This window comes from Melozone crissalis, unplaced genomic scaffold (genome assembly GCF_028551555.1).
Source record: "Melozone crissalis strain CALT ecotype California unplaced genomic scaffold, PUWL_Pcris_2 ptg000013l_1, whole genome shotgun sequence".
NCBI classification, from domain to species: Eukaryota; Metazoa; Chordata; class Aves; order Passeriformes; family Passerellidae; genus Melozone; species Melozone crissalis.
The window spans coordinates 50,823,011-50,845,788 of NW_026535791.1; the positions used below are offsets into that span (position 1 = coordinate 50,823,011).

General features: G+C 36.3%; 1 protein-coding gene across 1 annotated transcript in view; it reads left to right on the forward strand.

The window, feature by feature from the left end:
* ANKRD10 (ankyrin repeat domain 10) overlaps window positions 1-22,778 on the forward strand; it is a 37,360-nt gene that overhangs the window by 9,099 nt on the left and 5,483 nt on the right. Inside the window, exons 3-4 of the mRNA XM_054272109.1 lie at window positions 5,479-5,570; window positions 19,923-20,158. Of these exons, the coding sequence (XP_054128084.1) occupies window positions 5,479-5,570; window positions 19,923-20,158 (328 nt within the window). The remainder of the gene's footprint in view (window positions 1-5,478; window positions 5,571-19,922; window positions 20,159-22,778) is intronic.

Genomic DNA, 22,778 nt, shown 5'->3' on the forward strand with positions numbered 1-22,778 from the left:
GCAATGAAGGACAAATGCTGAAAACTGCTTGTCCCAACTTCACTTTGCTCCCCAAATAAATTATGTGAGTATATCCTGTGATGCCCAGCCCTCTTATGTAACTGTATGTGCTGGCTAGAATCACATCTGTCTCTCATCAATGGGCAGCTCCTTACCCCCAGGATCACCACATAAAAATACACAGGAAAGCTCAAGTGCCAAGCAATGGTCTGTTTCTACCCATCAGTGTATTCAAGACAATGTCCTACTGTTTCTGATTTTTCTTTTTTTTTTTTTCCCCTCAGTGGGCTGTGCCTGCTAATAGTTGTTAGTAGTGTGACTCAGGACCTGCATTTGGCTGCCTGCCTGCTCTAGTTCACTGTAACAGTGCAAAGCAATTATCCTGCTAGTTTTCCTGAGGATTTTTTTCTGATTTATCATTGTCACAACACAGATTGGTTCTGGGCTGTTGTATATGTTAGATACATCAGATAATAAGTACTTCTGATTTAAAAAAACATTAACTTTATTTAAGTATATTTTCCCTCTAGCCTCAGCCTATTAAACATTTCTTTTGTATGTTACCTTTGTTGATTGGCCAAAAAAAGTGTTGTGTGGCCTGTCATAAAGGGAAGGGAAAAGAAATACTGCACCCTTACCAGGGGATGCAGCTTACTATTCATGCAGTCAGTTAACATCACATGGCAGTGGTGGCAGATAGTTTTAGGAGGGTTAGACTACCTATAGGAGCAAGAACTGCAAATAGGCTGATATCCTTGGTGGGGAGGAAGAAAACATTCTTTGGGTATATTACAGTTTTTATTTTAACCAACAATTAGGGTCTAAATCCAGATAAAAAGATTCCATAAATTCTCACTTGCGCACAAAAGCCTTCTTAGCAAAGGAGGAAAGGTACTCAGTGTTCTCTAGTTGCTGTTTCCTAGCTTCAGAAAGGATAGGATACAGGCTCTAAGAAATGACTAATGTTTGGAAATGTGGAAATGTGATCATCTGAAAGATGATTGAAATTCATTGAGTTCAGTTAAGGAATGGAGTTAGTTTGGATTTCTTTTCAGGTAAGGGCTTCTGTGTCTTAGTTAGGTATCACTACTAGAAATATTTTAGAAGTGCTTGCACAGTGTTGAGGTTTATCCCCAGTCGATATCTAAGCACCACACAGCTGCTTCCTTGTTCCCCCACCTGGTGAGGTGAGGGGGAGGATCAGCAGGGAGGTGTGAGAGCTCATGGGTTGAAATAAAGGCAGGTTAACTGGTAAAAAAAGGAAACAAAGAAAAAGGAATCCAAGAAAATCAAATGATAAAACATTTTTTAAAACCTCACAGCACAGCACAAAAAGCTTTGTTGCTGACCACTACCTCAGTGATGCCAGCCAGTGCTGGAGCAATGGCAGCCCCAGTTGTACTTGCTGAGCATGGTGTCACATGGCATGGGATAATCCTCTGGTCCTTTGGGTCAGTGGTCCCAGCTGGGGCACATCCCAGCCTACTCCCAGCTGGAACATTGGTGTACTAAAAACACTTAGCTGCTCACAAACCCAAAACATCTTACCAGGTACTATGAAGAACATTAACTCTGTCCCATCCAAAAGAGTATTCATAGTTGAAAGCTTTCAGTGTAAATGTGTGTGGGAGCTTTTTACTTTAAAAATAAATTCCTGCAAGTAAGTTGCTTTTCGTTGGGAAGGTTGTTTTGGTTTTGGGGTTTTTTGATTATTTCTGTGTTGTTTGGTTTTGGTTGGTTTGATTGTTTTGGGTTTTTTGTTGTTTGGGTTTTTTTTTGTTTTGTTTTGTTTTTTGATAAATGCAAGGATTGTAAAGCTACCAGTGAGTGAAATCAATTGCATCATGTCCAGGGACTTGGAATTTGGAGAACAAAATAGGAAATGTGCTCTGAATTCAACTGGACCATCCTCAAGCCAACAGAATTCAAGTCCCAAAAAGACAGAAGGAGATAAAAATGGAGTAAAATATGGCTTTAGACTGAATTGAAAAAAATACCCATACATGAAAGAGGCCTGGGAAGAGAGTTTGAGAAAAGTATTTCATCAGGAGAGGAAGTGTCTTTTGAGGTTAAGAGCATAGTGAGGAACTGGAAACTGATTAGTCAAGCTGAGATAGATTTACTGATTAAAGCCAAAAAAAGCAAGACTCTTCAGCCACATAAAATAAAAGATAATAAGGAAGGAAGCTGGATGTTTATTCAGTAAAATGAAATAAAAGTCAAAGGTAATCTAGTCATGACCCCAAGCTAAAGAAGACTGCCATTGTCTGTGTGAGAGGGTAGCTATTCTTTCCAAGGGAAAGGAGGAAGGCATTCAGCAATGGGTTGCAAAAACTACATGTGTGTGATGGTTCATGAATTCTTTTTGTCATTTCTTCAAGAGCACTGTGCACAAAATATTTAGTAACCACAGAACCAATCAAATGTATTATCTTGAATGCTAAATTAATGAAACTTAGTTTGAGTTTCTACTCATTTATTTAGAATGCATCCTCTAGATTATGAGACATGTTTGGGCTGTTTGTGCAGTGTTGCAACAGAGCAATGAGTTCTGCTCTAGTTGTGAAAGGCCAGCACAAGTCATTGATGCTTCTCTTCCTGGAATATTATTACAAAAGGGCTTGTTTCAGACTCAAGCACAGATGGGGAGTGTGACCAGTTTAAAGGATTATGAGGTGTTATCAGGGGCAATGAGGAATTAATAGAGCTTCTCAAAATAAAAGAACTTCTGCAAGATAAAAGAGATAGGGAGGAAGTATTTTACACATGAGAATGTGCTGAAAGGCTATACCCTGAACTGCTCTCAGAAACTTCTTGGGAAAAAATGTTACTTTGTTTTCCTGTTAGGTCACATCCATTCCAGTTGTTGAATCCAAACAATTGTTTTGAGACTCATACAGAGTACTTTTGTTTTCTTCTCTATGCATTGAAAGATATAAAAGCCATCTTTCAGTGGGATGTATATATTTTCCCATGTGTATTTCTTTTCCATTTAGTCAAACTTATAATCTAGAGAGAATTTCTGAGGAGAGCTAGGAAAGTGTTTCAGTGCAAATATATTTGGCCCCTTATGAAAATTTCAAAGCCACATAGTAGTAATGACAACTGAAATTTGGGTACTGTAATTAAAAGGAATGCTATAAAAACCTAAGTGTGTGTATTCTGTTGTTTTTTAAGTATTATTTGAATTCCTTAACTTCAGACACATGGTTTTCTGGGCCAGTGATTAAAAACAGCCCTTCTCAAGACATATATTCCCTTCTGAAATACTAATCTTTTCTGTTTGGTGATGGAGGTGGTAGCTGCTATAAGCTTAGCTCATTCTTCTAATGCAATGCTGGGGAGTCCTTTTGCAAAGGTCTTCTCTCATCCTTTTTGTGTGTCCCCACAGCAAGGATGGAATTCAGTTCTCTAGATCTTACTGTGGGCAGTGTGCCAGGTTTTTAGGGCCAGGGGAGATTTTATCTCTGCCATATGCATGGCTAACTAACCCTAACCTGCAAATTGAGTGAATCTCTTGTAACTTAAACTTGGGCTTGCAGATATTAATGCTGACCAAAAGAGGCAAATCACTTACTTTCTATATTTTGGCCATTTTAACAAAAGGGAGGAGGGGAGGACACAGTAACAGAATGATGAATTGAAGACAGCTTTTATGACTGGAAAATTTATTACCCAAGGAAGTTTTTTCTGGATAAATTAGCCTCAAATAAATTTCAATGTATGGTAGTTTAAAAATTGTGTCCTCTCTTAAATTTCTTTCTCTTCCTGTTACTTCAGGGGAAGTTACAAATAGGAAAAATTTGCATAAACTTCATTGGAAAGCAGTCTTCTATCCATCAGCTGCAGACATCCACTTGAAAGAAGGGCTTTATAGCCTTTTTCTAATCTCTAAGGCATTGCTGCTCTTTCCTGTGTCCAAACTTTGTCAGCCTCAACAGTTTTCCTTATTTTATAAGAAAGTAAACTTTGGTGCCATTGTTGTTCCCTGCTGGGCGTGCCAAGTAGTTCACTGTTTGGCTGAATATATGTCTTAAGCACTGGTAAGCTGGTTTACCCTCCATGAATTTGTAACTTGTTGTAAAGATATTTCATCATAAAATAAAATTGTCAAGTAGAAAATTGAGAATACATACCTTATAATCCAAAATTCATTTTCAAGTTATACTTACATGGCCTAAAAGATAGGATTAAATTTCTCAAAAGCTTGGCAGATAATTTTAGACACTTAGTAGCTTCTAGGTAGTATGATCATATTTTGCATATGTTCAAATTTCAAGTAGAGCTAAAGTCTGCCAGTACTGTGGAGTTAGGCATGAACACTTGTGTGTAAACACTGGTGAATCAGTAAAGGTGCTGTGTTAATTTAATAGCTAATGTTGATATTTTTATAAAAGGAACAGGGAAGCTAAACTGAGGCACAATACAGTTAGAGCATGTTTAATACCTGTAACAGACTAGTGAAGTCTGTCAAAAGTTTGGAGACAAAGAGAAGGGGGGAGAAAACAAACAAACAAAAAAAAAAACCAAAAACCCCTTGCTACACTGTGGAAGTGCTGAGGATGAATCACATTACCAGACCAGTACAAACATTTACTTGCTATTCCAAGGCAATGTTTCATTACAGATTCTTCTCGTGGTTCTTAATACTGATGGTTAATTGCAAGTACTGAACTTCTCTGCAGCTGTAGATCATGATGCATGAATTTACTTGCTGCTTGCTTGGATTTGTAAAATTGTTGTAGATCCTCCCTGTTACCTGTAAGACAGTTAATGGGGGGGAGTTGCCTGAAAAGCAATACTCTACCCCCAGTATGTCTGCGCATTATGCAAAAGAATTAAATTATTGGATGTGCTGGTTAATACTAATGGAGTATAAATTGACAGAAGATCAAAGACAAATCTGTAGGATGTGAATCAATGTGTATGTGTTGGGGGAGATCTGGCCTGTCCTGTGAACACTGGGCATACCTCTATTGCAGTAAGCTCTGCGTGTGGGCTCCTCTCCTGCCGAGTACTGATGGTGCCAGCCTCAAGGACTGAGTCAGTGTGCCAGCAAGATCTGAAAGCAGCACAGTCCCACAGACTCAGCCTTGCTGCTCCCGAGCTCAAGAGGGCTTGTGCAGCCCAGTGTATTGGGAAAGGAGTGCCAGGAAATGAAGGTGTTAGAATAACGTGTTGCGGTGGTGGATGTTGGGAGGGTTGACCAGTTTTCTGAATCTGTGTCTGCTGATTGTTGAGCTATTGGATAAGGCTTATCTTGTGAGTTAAATGTCTTTTTATGTTACTTTTGCTAAAAGTCTAATGTACTTGAGAGCCAACTGCAGACTTTAAAGTAATGATGAAGTACCTGATGTATTTGCTAGCTAATAATAAATGCTGCTTTTATATATCTGCTATCTTAATTAAAGTAATGTAATAATAGTATTTTAATTTTTAGAAAGATTATGCTTGACAAAATGTAGTTTGTCTTTACAGGATTATGTTGGTGAAACTCCTATTCATAAAGCAGCACGGTCTGGTAGTATGGATTCCATAAGTGCCCTTGTGGCTCATGGTGCGCAAATAGAGTAAGTGAGGTATTTTTTCTTGTTGTTGATTGTTGTGTGTGTAACTGACTAACTTAGATTGGTAAACATAGATACTAATTTCAGAAAGAAAAGTCAAAACAGCAGACACATGATCCAAATAATAATGACAGCTAGACATGTCCAACTGTAATGAAGCCTAAGATATTTTGCATGTCTAGTAATAAAGTTAATTTTAATTAAATGATACCATTGTGCTACAGTAGTGTTGCACATACATCTGATATAGTAATATATTTATTGTGCTTCTGTCAGATGACCCCAAACTATACAGTTTATTCAGCACGTAGTTATTTTTTACAAGAAATCTACACTTTGCACTGATGAATAAATATAGAAAACAATGCAAAAGCAGCATTATGTGCAAAACAGCAATTCACACACGTCACCATTAGTTTATTACTGTTTGTTAGTGTATTGTGTATTTGCCCTGTTAACTTTTTTCTTTAAAGGTTTATGTACTGCAAAAACATTCAGAAAAGCTCACAAACTTTTGCAACTTACAGCATGGACAAAATGGATGCAGTTTTCACCTAGAAATGTTGAGTATAAGCTCTATGGCTTATAAATAATATCAATACTTTAGCAATATGTTTTAATTAGAACTAGCTTTATTATCTTAAATGGTAACTAGTTACTGTATTTTAACCTGCACTATGAAACTTTGAAGTTGTAAGTGAATTAAGAATCATGTAGTTAATTTCTTGTTTTACCCTTTGGTTTCCATCTTACTGTTTTTGTAATGCTGCCTTGATAAATCTACCATAAAATTTAACTCTTTTAGCTGTGTCATAGAGTATTCAGGGAATATATTACCTTTAGGTTAATAGTACTGAACTAATTGCTTTGTATGAAGAGATTTCTTTATAGAAAAACAAAATAAGCTGTCTTAGTTATTGACAAGCACAATAAATCAGTCTTGAATGTATAATTTCCCGTTTTTCACTCACTTTTGGATATTTTTAAGATAAACTTGGAATTAAATTTACTGTGGAATTGAGCAAACCTCAATTATCATCATCAATTAGTATGTAATCTTGTGGTTTTAACAAAGTAGCCAACCAAAAGAAAAGTTGTGGAACTACATAAACAATGTGAAATGGGTGATACCTGTCTTTGGCCAAAGTTATTTGCAGCAGAAGCAGTGTAGGTTTATAGCAGTTTTAATGAACAGGAAAATAACGTGAATTCTCAGTTTCCTAACTTTGAATTCCATATATGTTTCAGATAGGTAATTAAACATCAGGTCCTGTCATGGGAATGGTAAAATCAGGGATGCAAATGCAAAAGGCTTGTGGAGCAACCCAAGTTCAATCATTTAGAGAATAAGGACTTGGCCCTGTCACCTGAGGGAGTTAGCTATTGACTGATAGGGGTGAGGATTTTTTTTTCCTTAGTTTCCAGGTTCAGTATGTTAAATTAGGTCAAATCCATGTATATGCTTTTGACACTGATTAATTTTGGGTCATCTGGTTTTGAAAGCTGGCCCTGATTAATGGTTATGTAGATTTCCTCATTTTTGTAAGAACATGAAAATGTAAATGCTTTGGAAGTTCTGACTCCTTTATTTTATTACTCCAGTTAGAAGAAAAGGAGAGGGATTTTAGCCGTATATTTGAGTTTTAATTTGTATATATTAACTGAAATGATAATTGACTGATAATTGATTGATAAAACCAAGGCAAGAACTTTATGAAATACAGAACTAAGCACTAACTAGAATTAAACTGCTGATCTGTACTGATGATGAATAAGTACTTTCTATTTTTACTGGGATTAGATCCTCTAATACAGTTTTTTCTTTATTTCTTAGTGTAGTTAACAGTATTGAAGTCCAGTTTCATAAGGATGAATGGAATACCTCTTGGGATTCCAAATAGTCAAGCACCTTTACACGATATTTATATGTCCAAAATGCCATCATCCCTAGTTTTTTATGGCAAGTAGAACAGGAATGCTAAGATTTCATTATTACAGAAACACTAGTAACCACTAATGTAATATTGCAAGAAATGTCTTTTTTGTTAATTAGTGATTATTGCTGTTCAAATGAAGTAACTTGGACTAGAGAAATCTTATTATCAGTGTTTGCCACATTTCTACTTTATATCCTCCTTTGGTTGTATTGGAAGACAAAGAATATTGATTATAGTCAAGGATAAAAGTAAGAATTTTAGTTTTAATAAAATAGCCTCCATTTAATTTTTCTAGTTTACTATATTTCAGGCTTGCTAGTGTATTGCTTTTGCAGAGAAAGACAGGATGTTGCAGTATAAATCTCATTAATCTTGTTGCATTGTTTTCCTAATTGATGAGAGAGAATTTGGGTCTCTATTCCTGTGTAAATTTTTAATAATATTAAAAAATAATAATTGTACCCTAGTGAAAATATTTTGATTTTTTTTGTGGTATTTACCTTCTCATTTTAGCTGAAGCATATTCTGTGCACAGTATGTCCTACAGCCATAAAAATGGTTGCTCCACTAACTATGGTATTCATGGACCCTTGAAGAGGGGGAAGCAGGTGGTCACAATGTCCTCATATGAGTGAAAAGGTTTGCTGTGTAACTGACTTTTTAATGTGGATAGTACCTTTTAAAGTATCCATAATTACTGCTGGATTTTCACTAAAAGGCATATTGATGCAATTTATGTATGGTTAATTGTGTATTATTTATCATGGTGACAGACAAGTGTCCGCAGCTGTTCGTAGAGGAAAAGCCTTCTTGGTGCCATGTTTTGTTTTGCTCTTTTGCACTCTTATGTAAATGCTGTGTTTTAATGTAGTTATACAGATTGTATCACAGCATATATAAAAATACAAAATTCAGCTGTAAACACAGGACACTCTTGAATCAAAAAGAAGCAGATTCAATTATTGATTATCCTGACTTGCTTCATGTCCACTTACATGTGGTGCACTTGTGCATTGTGTCCACTTATCTCTGAATAAAAATTCTTCTGCAGCTGTCATTTAAGCAATTGTGTATTCCTTAGTGTCTTGATTTAGAACTAAGAGAGAAGTTTCAAACACTGTATTATCCTGGGATAGAGAGAGCTGTAACTTGTGGAATGGACTATTGCTCGGTATGTACCCATCCAATTGGACACAAATTCTTGCTTGCTTAAAGGTTTTACTGATCATGATATTTGAACAGTATTATAGAAAAGCTTTTTATTTGCCTGCCAGAAATCTTCAGGTTTGGGTAAATTTGGGTTGTATGCCATGATAGCATGTTATGAGACCCTAAAGAGATAGTTTCCCTTCTAGTTTAATATACTCTGGTCTCAAGGTTTGAGTAGAAGTGGTGACATGCTGAGATAAATAAACCAGTACATCTGTTTCCACCAGATGACAGATTCATACTGTGATGTTGATCTAGTTTAGGCAGACACTTCAGCCACTTTCTTGTTAAAGCTGTCTGGCATTCATCTGTGTGTGTGTAAATTTACTGCCAGAAATGTCCTATCACTGATACTAGGTTTTTCAGCAAGACCTTTATTCTCATTCTTTGACAGGGATTTACTTTCTTCTTGTCAAACTTGTGTGTCACAAACTGCAAAAAAAGGCAATATTAATATCATTTTTCTTCTTCACAACTGCTATCCATCTTCCATAACAGAAATCTGTCTGCTGTGAATTTTTAGTGCTGCTGGATTAGTCCTTTGTGAAATTCTTGTATTTCTGTTCCACGTGAGCACTCTTGTGATATCTCAGCTTTTATTCTTCTCATTTGTACTTTTGAGATTTCTTGACTTCCTGAAAATCAGTCACCTCTAGTGAAGAGACAGTGACGTGTTGGTTTCATGACAGTGCAGAAGTCAGCCATTCTTTTCTGATGCCAACCCTCAGTTCCTTTCAGTCTGGAGGGAAAGCTTACATGGCCTCTTTTCTTGAAGGGTCTCAGGGTTCAGAAATCTCCTGTCTTAGTTAATGGATAGCTTCTTGATTTCTTAAGATCCTAGGAGCTATTTGCAGGTTTTTACTGTGAGCTTGTTTTTCTTGCCTAGCTAACTTAACTATCAAGCTTTTAATATTGAACTGCAGTCCATTTCTGGTGGTAACGTACTTGTGAAGGGCCAGAACGATGTCACCTCTTTACTTCGGAAGCTATATTACAGCATAGATTCAGTGTAGAAGAAGCAACATTCTGCTTTCTTACAGTCATTAAATTAACCTCATCTTGAGAGTAATGCTTCAGGATCTTACTGATCATTTGGATTTAGGTGCTTTTTCAACTGAGAGGTTCTTATCTGTTAATTAGTATATTAGTGCTTGTATAATCTGTTTGGTACTTTCCAAACTCAGACCACTTCATACACATTCTTTTTATAAACCTGATTGCCTCCAGATACTAGTTAAACTGCTGCATTAATTGCTGTTGTTGCATTATTAAACGTTGCTGTATAATTAATGAAGAATATATGGCAATTCTTGTTTAATTGTATGTAACAAGCATTTTAAGGGCCATCACTGTAGTATTCTTGTAGAGACCATTTTTCAGTGTAGAGGATACACATGTTTTAATTTATTCTGCTTTTCCCATTTTATGTAAATTGTTATGGGAAGGCAAATTCAAAGTGGCATGTACATTTCAGTTGTGAAACACTAATTCTCCTTTAAGGAACTGCAAGTAAAGATTGGTAATTTCTTCCATGTTTGGTTTCCTGTTTGGTTGCTATGGTTGTAGCAGTACTTGAGGTGGTTTGCAGGAGCTTGTGATTATGAAGTGGGGCAGTAATTTGGATTTAGTCTGAAGAAAAGATTTGGAAATACCAAAGCAGAATGTATATGCATGGGTGACTGATAAAAATGAGAGACGCTCAGTCTTAGGGTAAACCAGTCTGGAAAAATGTAGTTTTCTGAGTTACTGACATTCTTAATAATTGCAGGAAGCTGAGACAAACTCGTACCACTGAATTCTTGTTCAGTTTGAATGCAGATTATTCTTAGTGAGGGTGGAATAACAACAGTGATTACTGGCATCAGCTGGAAAACAGCACAGAATATGACAGGCTGTGCTTTTTATGAATAAAGTAAAATCCATCATTAAAGCAATGATACTTATGACCTTTCTGAAACACAGAGAGAAAATTCACTAGATACATGTGAGCTTGATAGTTTAGCTTATTCATTAGTGAGAAGCCTTATAGCGCTGGTTTCTTGACTTTTCTTCAGTCCAAGAGAGCTGGGTAAAGAGTATGGAAGTGTTGCCAAGACTTTTGTATGCAGATGGCTCAGTTTTCTGACAGGAATGTTTGGGGTTTTTTGTTGGGATTGATCTGCCTTCATGTAAGGTACTGTGCTAATGATCACATTAATGTGTGCAGTTTCCCTTAAGATAGATTTCTTTTTCCTGCAAGATAAGCTATTCTGTTGCTATTCTGGCTACAGAAACCCAGGTACATTAAGTCAAGTGGAGAAACCAAAGTGTTACCAAGTGGAGCTTTGCCAGAGTTAAATAAGTGAAGGAAACAGTTATATCCCAAATATAGTAATCTTACTAGTTCTAATGTTAGCCCAGATGTCACTGGTGGTGATTTGTAGGGGTGCTATGCTTGATCTGGCAATAGTTTTTGACTGGATACATGATGAGAGGATTGTTTATTGCAACATCTGCTCTAGCCTGCTGTGTTGATTTGGGTTTTGTTTGCTGATCTGGTTTCTGTCTTTTCAATAAAGTTGTTCATAGACCAACTAGTACTTAGTAGCCTCTGGACAAAAAAACCCAGGAGGTAGATGTGGTGTTGCCCAGAACATGTTCAGGTTGGTCAGAAAAGTTTTCTTATGTGTCATGTACTACTGATTACCAGATATATCTCATGGCATGGAGGCTTAACAAACCATGGAAGAGCTTTGGTAATCATAACCTAAGGAAACTATTACTCTTCAGCTTCATTCTGTTTTGCTTGATTTGGCTTATATACGATGGATACATTTTCTTATAAAGGAAGAAAAATCTAAGTTTGAATTTTTTTTTTCGTGAAGCTCATTTAAACTGGTTTTGTGCACTTCAGCAGTTCCTTAATCCAGAAGATTTTATGTCTGTTTGAGTAAACACACCAAGTTATTTTTCACACCAAAAAAAAACTAACAAGACTGTGTAGCTTGATAGTGTCCTTATTATGGGAAAATAATGAAGCCATCTTCCTTTCATTCTTGATTTTTGCTCTGCTTTTGGTACAAAAGTACCTTGACATTTATTTACCTCTTCATTTTTATTTCCAAACTCGTACTGTCCATGCTGTTTGTACTGAACAGCTTAAACTTTCTTTGAAGTTCGGCACTTTAGAGAGAAGCTTGCTTCCTTCATTTCTCTAAGCTACCTTTGGGTTTCATTTGCTATGTTGAGGGGAAATAATGTCATTTTATTTGCTACTAGAGTCATCTTGGTGGATATCTGTATTGTAAGGTTGTTTTATCTTTTCAATTTAGAGTTTGCTCTGAGCCCCTTCTCAGTAGTTTTCCATTACACTTTCTTCATTGTTCGCAACTTAATTTGCAATTCTTGCTCTGTTTCTAGAAACATGAAGTTAACAGCACTGATAGTTCTCATTGTCATAAGGTTGGCTAAGTAATTCTTACATTCTCTTTAAGTGGCTGCAGTACTGTTACTATTTGGAATTAAATTTCGCTAGTGATCTAGGAAATACTTTCATTTTAGTAGGAAAGGTCTTTTCTGTTATGCTGTATTGCAATCAGACTATTGTTTCAAGAATTACCATAGTCTTTCCTGTCTTCCCTTTGTGAATTGTTATTAGGATCACTTCTTAAATAATGAAATATGAATTTAAAAATATTGTTGCTAGAAGTAGGCCAAGTCAAGCCTATATTGATCATGAGAAGGATTACTTGGAAATGTGAATATTTTGTACAAAAGGTACTGAAAGTGAAGTGCACTGTTTGAGGTCTTTAGCAAAGCATATAAATGGGAATACAGATACAACAAAAAATCCTGATGGTGATGTTTGTGGAAACTGCAACATTGCCTACCATGGTTAATGAATTCTTACTTCTGCCAATGCTTGCTCAGTCAGGAGTTGAAGTTATGTAGGAGCTAATTATAGCTGCATAATTCATAGTGAACTTTGATTTTCCTGTGGAGAAAGTGGCTTCACAAAGCAGAGTCCTTCTGTTCAGTATATTCCTCTTGTTATGATTTTGGATGATGTTCACAGGAACTCTAGCACTGGTTTTTAAAGTGTAAAATAATTTCAGCTGCCAGATGCTTTGTTGTGAAATAAAAACTTGGCACCAACTTGTGCTTTTGTAGATGCCCAGTGTGTAATTCTAGCATGAATTTGTATAGCTGCTCCAGCAGTGACACACATCTGTTTAGTTAAGATTATTTTTCTCTTGGTATTTGGAAAAAAAAAAGTTTGAAACAATTTTATAACTTCTGTATTTGGACACCAAAGGGTTAAAACACTTAAAGTTTAGTATTTTAAAATAATTTTGCTTTAGAAATTTTACACTAGTATACTACTGTTTATATAGGAAACAATTTTTCTCACTGTGGGCGTTTTAGTGTTCTGATCTTTTTTTCTCTTTCTTCTTTTGTTTTGTTTTAATCCTTGTATCTGCTAATTTTTGTATATAGGAATAGCTACTAATTCTTTTGAGATACAGCCTACTAAATTTAAAGTAATTGAAGCCATGAGTTGACCGGTAACTTTAATCCATTCTATATAAATTTCAGTGGAGAACTGAAAAATTGGTTTCAGGATGAAAGTTATAATGCTTTTAAAGGCATAAAAGGCTTAGTATCTTGTTGTTAAGGTGGTCACATGATAATGGCTTACATATTGAATAATGTGCTACAGCACTTTATGTATGTTAATGTACTTTTAATCTTAATGTTGCCTGCAAATATGTGATCCCTTATGATATAAGTTTCCTGTTTATGCACCATTGCCCGTTTAAATCAAACAGAAGATTCTGAAACTGTAAAAACTACACATGTCAATGTTTTACAGCTACGTAATTCGAATTGACTTGATTTTTTCAAGTAATCCTAGAAAGGGGGAGCATTCCATATAGAAACTGCTGAAACTGCCACAGGTGCTTCTCCGAAAACCTTACAGTTGTGGCATTGAATGTTCAGTATCGCTTCCTTTCTGCACACAAGGCATACTGTTGAGGTATTTGTTGCGGTGATTGGTTTTAATGCTAATCTAGGAATTCAGATATAGAATCTATAGATTTGCATGCTTTGCTTACCCTAATTTACAATTATCTACATTTTTATTTGTAAACTAACAATAGATAAGTTGAGATCAGTAATTTTTAACAGATATTACATTGATATACGAAAACTGTGGTTTATTTTCTTAGATTGTCGCATGGCATTAACAAAAACACAGTAAGCTGTAGGTGCTGTAATCACTATTTCAAATTAAACATTCAGGAGATTTTTTTTACATTAATGATTTTCAAAAATATTTATTGACTTTTTGTGTAGCAAATGTTTGTTTTGTTTTTCAAGGTATGTGACATTATAAGTTGAAGATAGTGTATTTCTAAGATATTTCTATGTTAAAAAGAAATCTACCTGTTTTTTCTGCCAGTGAATATGAAAAATGAACAGTTGAAGCAACTTAGAAGCAATTTTTTGAAGTAAATTGAATAGCATTTATAATTCAATATGAGAAGCACAAGTCTTTGTTTTCTTTCTACAGATCTTTCAAAGAGTAAATTCTGTACGTTACACTGAAGTAAATCTTCGTTGCACCAAATCATATTTAAACAATTCTAAATTTTGGGTGTTTTCTTGGTTTTGGTTTGTTTTTTTTTTTTTACTTTCTATTGCTTAGCCATAGTGGAAGCATCTTGAATATTTTTTAAAACCTTGCCTCATTTTTTTCTTCCTTTAGGAAACTTCTTAAATTAGGTTGATGTAATGAAAATTTCCTCCTAAATAAAGCTAAGCTGAAAGTTAAATTCGTGTTTCTGTACACCAATCCTGTTTGGCCAGAGAATGCACTTGTCTCTTGGTTTAGAGCAACAATTGAATTACACTCGCAGCCAACATTTTGAAAAGGCATTTCAGAAGAAGGAAATACCTAAAGTCATGCTTCATCAGTGTCCTCTTTATAGCTGCTTTAATTGGGTACCAGGACTCTCATTTAGAATGGGAGTTCAGATGATGTCAACCCAGAGGGAGAAGAATGGATCCTAAAAAAACAGTCCTCTTCATGCCAAGATCAGTCAGTTTTCAAGACTGCCTGTGGACATCACTTGATGGAAGAAGAAAAACATGTTATAACGAGTGTTTTAAGCACTGTAGGTCTGTGAATAAATGCATATGCAAAAGTCATAGCATTAACTCAATATATCAGTGTGTGTTTTGAGTTTATTTATGAAAACACCTGTCACTACAGAGTGTGATAAGCAAGTGTCGTATGTCAAGAAACTTCAAGATCACCTACTCATTCATATTCAGACTTTCATCATCTTTTCTCATGGTTTTTTTTTCTATTTAGTATAGCTTTATAATATGAAAATGTATCCTTCCTTACATTTGGCTTTCTTTTTTTGCGTTGGAATTAGCATCTTATACTTCTGTACTTTGAAGAAAACAAGATGTTCTTATTCCCAGCTCCTGGATTTTAGCCTGCGGGAAGGCTGAGGGTAAATAATAGCGTGCTTCATGATTTTAATTTGTTTCTAGTGATAAGAATTACATGGGAACAGTGAATAAAGTATATAGCAAAAAAATGCTGCTTAGTGAAAAATCCAGAGCAGGACTCAGTCATTTTTCAAATACTTGAATTGCCTTGGAACGGATGCAAGAGATGTGTTTTCTAAACATGGAGTGAATTGACTTTCTGATGGCTGCCTTTAGCCCTGGGCAATGTTAAGTAAGGAATTTTTCTCCTGTTTGTCAGTTCGTGCCTTCATGTATATTCCTGTCTGGAGCAGGTGCCAGAAAAGGAATGACATTTTCAGAGCTTTTGTTTTCAGTGTCCTTTCTTCAGTTTTCCTTTCCACATGTTTGTGTAGGTAGACTGACCTTCAAAGTTGTCTTTAGTTTTTGACTTTTTTACTGGAGAGAGAACAAAGTAAGTTTTTGGAGCAGTGCTCTTTGATTTGATAGTTACTAGGCCAACCTTTAGAAAATTCTGCATCAAGTCAATGAATACTGCTGACTAAGCATAAAACACTTGTCACTTTCCAAGACTTATTCTGATTTTCTTACTTACGTCTTCCTTCTATCCTTCCACACCTTCCTTGCTGCTGGCTTCTTCCTTTTTAATGAATTCATGTGAAAAATGCAGTGTTTGTGACCTGCTGTTTGTCTTGTTTCAGCTAGAAGCCTAGCTGAGAGACAAACCTTGAAAAGGAACATAAGCTTGTCCTGAAGTTTGGCATCTCTGTCACAAAAGAAGTTTTTAAAAAAAGCCAATGACAACAAAAACCCCTACAAAACAAAGTGTATAACCTGCTAGAAGTTTCCGTCCCCATTTTGAATTCTGAGTAATGCAGTTGCAGAAATAGACCTGTCATATTTGCTGTATGATTAGCAGTAACAACAGGACAGTTTGCCTGAAGAGCTAGTATCACTGTGTTTTAAACTTCTTGGAGCTTCCACTATTTCAAGGTGTTTAGGATGAAAGATCAAAGCTGGTACCAGAGAGATTTTTATCTCCAACTAACTAAAAAAAGCAGAGGATGGGTGGAAAAGAAGATTTTTTTTTTCAAGACCCATGACATTTAGGTAGTTCTGTCCATGTTGCCCACTGTTTCTTCCAGTGTTTTTCTTTTGTAGCCCAGGTCTTGAAGTTCCTTTCAGTTATAATATTCTTTACCAATCCTTTTTCTTTATGTCAGCAGCTACAATAAATGAAGTACCTTTCAAGGGACACCTTATAACTGAAAGAGCTGTAAATTTACTTGAATATAGTGATTATCTCTGAGTTTCCTGCTTGTTGATTTTTCTTCCCTTTTTTAGCCACGTATTCCATGTCACTTAGCTACTACACTTTGTAGCCAAATGAATCACATACTATTCCTCCTCCTTTTCACTTGATAGTCAGTTTACATATAATTGCAGTTCATAACCAAGGGCTGACAGGGATTGCACATAAGAGGTTGAACTCCTCTTATGTGAGGCTGGGACAGTGAACCATTTCTATTTTCATCCATATAATCTAGTCTGTCTACAGTAATGACACTTTAATTCTTAGCTCTTGGGATAAGCTGAGGCAGACACTTCCTGCCAGACATGAACAGCAGACTTAGTATTAGATGTGTTCCTAGTTACTTGTAATTACAGCTGTAATTACTGTAACAGGGTGGTTCCTCTCCAAGTTCAGATTAACACCTATAAAGAATGGTCTAGTAGATATCCTGGCTTTTTAATTCATTCAAGTACTCCAGGCTTTCTGGAAGGACTGTATTTTACACTGTTTTCCTCTTACAGACTCAGAATCCTTACAGTCATTGACAGTATTTCTAAATTATTTTGAAAATAATTACCAGTCTGGTAAAACTCCATGATATCTGTTAAGAGCATTTTCTTTACTATTTTTTTCCTATTTACATTAGCAATTTTTTTTGATTACTTGCATTTGGTTATGATAGGCTATTATAGCACAGCTACCTCCTGCTGCCTTTTGTGTTCTCATTGACAGATTTTTTTCCTCCTAGAGAATGCTAGAGAAATCAGCTCAAGAAGTAGGTATTTTTTTCATCTTTCTAGCCTGTTTTTGAGAAAGTCATGGAAGGTTTCTGCAAAATTTGTCAGTTTTTCCTCTACTGCATCCTGTTGATATTGGAATGCAAGGCAGTCTAACAGAAATTTCAAAGTATATCAAAGTCCAAGAATAATCAGACTTTTATTAAAATCATGGACAACTGGATATAGAAAAAATATTCGAATTAGTGTTCCCACTGTGAGTGAGCAGAGAGAACATCTGTGTTGTCTTCCATAACATTTGTTCAGACAGTTTTCAGAGTAGTCTAGAATTTATAATCTCCTCTTAATTCATTGAACTTTTTTTTCTTTTCATTACTAACTTGCTAGGCTAAATTCAGATTCACACCTTTTAAAAGAGGTATTTCTGAACTTCAGAAACAAGAATGTTTAATCCAGTAGGCTTGAGTCCCTTGAAGTCTATACAGTGATTCCAGGATATTTCTGTAAAACAAGCACACCTTTGTCTACCTGTTAAGAGTAGTATTAGTTCAGGAAGAGGTAGGAATGGGACAGATCTTTAAATATCAAAGATCATTGCTTTTTCAAAGTTTTTCCTCCTGCTTAGTTTTTTTCTGGGAAATTTAGTTTTTCTTTCCCAGAGTTTGGTTGTGTAGCTTTACACACTTTGATCTTAGTTTATAAATCTTCAAATGCCTCTGGCATCTTACATTGACGATCCTTTGGAAAATGGTGACTGAACTGTAGTCTCTTCCAGTCAGTTTTGAAAAGCAGAGTTAGTGTTCAGTTGTACTTGCTAAGTAATAGAATTACTTGAGCATCTCTTAAATTAGATGGCTATTCAGTACCATTTTGGTATTGTCATTTTTATCTTTGCGTAACTTTGTTTATTTTGCTCTTGCTTAGATTTCTTTTAGTGTTCTTTTGCGGCTCAGAAATCTGAAAAAGATGTCGGAGAACTGAACTTTTCTTCTTGAGCAGAACAGATCTGTTAAAACTCTGTTTCCTAAGCTGTAGTTTCATTGGTCTACATCCTTATGCTGCATAAGTAAATCAGAATTGCTAAAGGAGTGTAAAATATTTGTTGCTTAGCAGCCTTAACAGGTCATCTAGTTCAGCAGGGGAAAGGATTGACAGTAGAATTTCTGATACCATAGGCAACTTTTACAATGAGGAGAAGAGACTCTTCTCAAGATTCAGCAACCTTTATACTCTAAAACTTTGTCCTGATGCTAGCATTAATTCTCCTTTGTTCATATTAATCCCATTCATATACTGCCTACACTGGATGCACAGCACCTTGTATTTCTTCTGTAGGTATTCAAAACTAATCCCACCTTGAGGTTTCATTTCTTTTGACTAACTAGGTTTTTCAGTATTCTGAAGTCTTACTTTCTAGAGCATTCTTTACTGCTGTTCTGTGGAATTTCACTTGAAGTCCAAGTAAATAATGACTTAGAATAGTACAGTATGGATGAATTTAGTCCTGGATTAGATTATGGGTTTTGTGATTCTGTAATAGTCAGTTTCTAAGGGTTTTCTTATTTATAGCAAGTAAGTTACAGTGATCTAGGAAGCAGATCTGGGCTTTGTTGTTTCTTTGTTGTTTCTTCTCATGAGCTGGAGTTTCAAGAGAATCAGATCTATTAATCTTCTGAATTCTTGCTCTGTTAGCTGGTCTGTTTCTGGCTTTCTAAGTAAGGGACTTGTCTAAATGACTGAAGCCAAGAAAAAAAATTCCACTTCTCTGACTAGTTACATCTGTCTGGAAAAATATTAGGAAAGATTAATGGGCATCTTTTGCATCACCATCTAGTTTTGTCATTCCTGGCCTTCTTGTCTCCACTTTTATCCTCTTCCTGATGAAGTTAGCCTGAACTGCTGAGCACAAGGCATCCTGTGTGTTTGTGTAAATGCACATAATTCAACACTTCTTCAAATTAAACCTGCATATCTACATGTCCTTCCTGATGTCATTCCTGACCTCCTTGATGCACTAGAATATGCAAAGTCCAGTGCCATTCCCTTGTGCACATAAAAGTCTTGATTGAAATTACCAAAGCAAGTCCCAGTACTTATGATGTCACACACTTTGAAATGAGAAACAAACCTGAAACAAAAGTATAAGCAAAGCACAGCTAAGTATAGCATCTTTACCTATCTTTTACTAAATATGTCTGTATTTTGTTGTTAGGAAAAATAGTGATGTTGTTGTTACCTTAGAAACCAGAATGCCATGGACAATTGCCAAGTCATGTTAAGTTTGTTTTGAGTATTTGATCTTTTGCTCAAGTTAAAGCAATAGATTGCAGAATAAACTGCAGAAGATGGTAAAATTCAACACTTAAATTAGTCTGAAGTTTATGTAAAGATTAGCTACTTCAGACTATTTTAGAATAAAGCATTTTGAGAATTTTAAATAGGAAGATGGTTTAAGGCACATAGTATATTGATTTTATTTAAAAGTGTATTGTCTCCCAAATTTTGCTTAGAAGTGAGATATATGTGCAAAAAGTTAAGATAGTTATGAACTAAGATTGATAACTAATTTCTTAATGGAAAATTTGCTAAGTGTATGTTTTCTCTCATCACCAGCAGATAGATAGTCAGTAAGGGCAGCAGCAGCAGCCAGCTAGCCTGATGAATGAGTGTAATCCAGTTTCTTTGTATTGTACAGCTTGAGAAATGCCAGTGGCCTGACAGCAGCAGACCTTGCACATACCCAGGGCTTCCAAGAATGTGCCCAGTTTCTCTTGAACCTCCAGAACTGTCACCTGAATCGTTTCTATAGCAATGGCACCTTAAATGGGGTTCATCAGAATGCAGGTCCCAATCCATTCAGTGGTGGGACAAGTCGAAAGAGATCCTTTGAAGATGCGGAGTCTGCTGGAGTGAAGAAGGCTAGAACAGAAGGTGAGACCCCAGAGGTAAAAGGGATGGGTTGATACTGATCCTGAGAAAGGAAAATAAAAGTTTTGAAGTCTTTTCAGTGGATGTTGAGTATTTTTGACAAACTCACATATCTAAATTACATATTAATACAAGAAGCAGATTAATACAATTACTCCATGCCACAGGATCCCAGTTCTCTCTGTCATCATCTTGGCGTGTTCAGAAATTTCTGTTTCGAGAGTGCTAAAGCTGCATGATGCTGAGAATAATTATGCAGAGGAGTAGGAGCTGAAATTAGTTTCTACTCTTTCCTCAGTTTCTTCAGCTTCAGGAGGGCCATTGATTCACAGAGATGCGTGGATGTTCTGATGATAATTTCCCATTCAGGGATTAATTCGCAGTTCAGAAACTGCTGCATAAGGTAGATGGAAGAAATTGAATGCACAAGGGTTTCCCAAATCAAGAGGGGTTATGTCTGTAAATTAGCATAGCCTGAGTTTCCAAGGGTTGCTTTCCAAGGGGAACTGCTATCTTACACAAGGGTGTAAGAACAGAAAGAACCTTAAGGTTTCCTATCCAGCCTTGTATGTTGAGGATACTGCTTTGCCAGCCATGATGAAATAGTACAACCTAAAGATACTTTTTGATAGCTCTGTGTAGAAATCTTTTTAGATTTTAGATGTTTTTAGAAACACCTTGGGTAACATGATAGAGGAGAGTTATCTTCTTCCTTTCTATTGGTCATTCCACTAAATTCTTACTAAAAACATCGGAGTAATTCTGCACTCAAACCTCATTTTTCCTGATGATGCTAAAGGATGCTGTTCTTTAGCATCAGGAAAGGGACTTCATTGAAGGCACTTTGTTTAGGTAAAGTTGACGTTCTAACATTAGCTGCTTTGAGTGAACCAAATAGAATGGGCTTAAACAGTGCTTAATTCCAGATAGCAAGGGGGGAATTGAGACCTAAACCACATTTCTAAATATGACATAGGCAACATAAATCACATCAATATCAACACTACTGTTTGTTCAGTACTTGCTATCCAGACACCACGTCACCTATACCAGGATCAGAGACCTTAACTGGGTACTCCATGGCCAATCATAAACAGGATATGTTGCTTCATGTAGCTGGTCTAAATGATACATTTCATTATGGAGACGAATCTCTGGGCAATTAAATACAAGACTTCAGGAATAAGTATTTCCTAAGCAGCTACATAGAATAAGAAAACTTGCCCAATACACAAGTGTCCATAACAACTGCAGTGAGATGTTTTCAGTCCATTGATCTACCAGGAGGCACTGCTTGGAAGTCAAGTTAACTTATCTTGCATTTTGAAGAGCTGCCCCATCTGAGTGTTCCTGAGCAGCTGTCTCTTTCAGAATGTGCTCCAGGCTAGTCAGTGGGCAGTATTTCCCCACAATCAGGGGCAGTGGCGCTGTGTCTGCATTACCTTCACTGTTCAGACTTGGTCCAGCACCTAAGGTAAAGTGAGCAAATAGACAGTGCTTGAAGTGAACAAGTGCTGCTGAACAATTACAGAAATGTTGGAAAAGCAATTGGAGTAGATTACTTTTGAAATTGTTAACAGTATGACTTCTTAAGACCTTCACAAACAAATGCAAAAGCTTTGCTGCTTTTGCTTGAAGGTTCTTGGAGTAAGTAAGAGATGCATCCCAGCTGTGGGAGTTTCTAATCTGACGTGTTTGCCCTCAAAGACACCAGCATCAGTAATAACTCTTGAATCAGTAATAACTGTTGAATCAATGTAAAATGTCTCTTGCACTGAGAATGAGTCACTGTTCCTGAGGCATTTTGGTAAACAAGAAATAGGTGTAATAATAGAGCTGAGTAATGAGTTATCAGTGCATCTTTGTGCTTAGCTGGCCTTTTTACAGAACAAGCCAAATTTTGTGTTATTTTTAAACCCTTACTAAAACCTCACTGGTCTGTTGTCCTTTAAAGACAATTTGCAGGAGATTCCAGATGTTCAGAGAGTGAAGCCAACCTATATTTGCAGGGAAAAGTCAGGTTTTGATAGCCATACCCCAGATTGGAGCAATCACTGCTTTGGGAGGACTTGCTGCAACAGCATAAGTCCCTTACAAGAAGCTGTAAGCACTAGAGTTGAGAGAAGATCAGTGCTTAAGGTGTGCTTTGCCCTGGAATAACTCAACTGGGCAGTGTATGGGCATTACTTGTAATTGTTTATTTACACACTGGTGTATCTGCTCACGGGTGCATAGTAATAAAAGAAGCCTTAAACCTCAAAATCAGGCAACACTGGTACATAAAACACTGTATCAGAAACTAGTTACTCAAGTGTAATTAACAGAAGTAAATTGGTGACCACTTTCAGAATATATGCCAAATAGTTTTTGATTTTTATTTAGGAACATAAACTGAATTTTATGTCCATCTTTCTGAAATCAATTCCAGAAATGTCATCTTGCTTCATGGGAAGATCAGCAGAGGGTGCACAGGTTCAATGATGATGATAATGGTGATGCACAGTGGGCCAAGTGGTCACACAGCTGTGTTTGTGTCAGTCATAATCCTGACCCCTCTAGTGCAGCCTTCAGCAGGTTGACTGTGATGTGTGTGCTGCTTACAGCCACTGTCTAGGTGTCACAA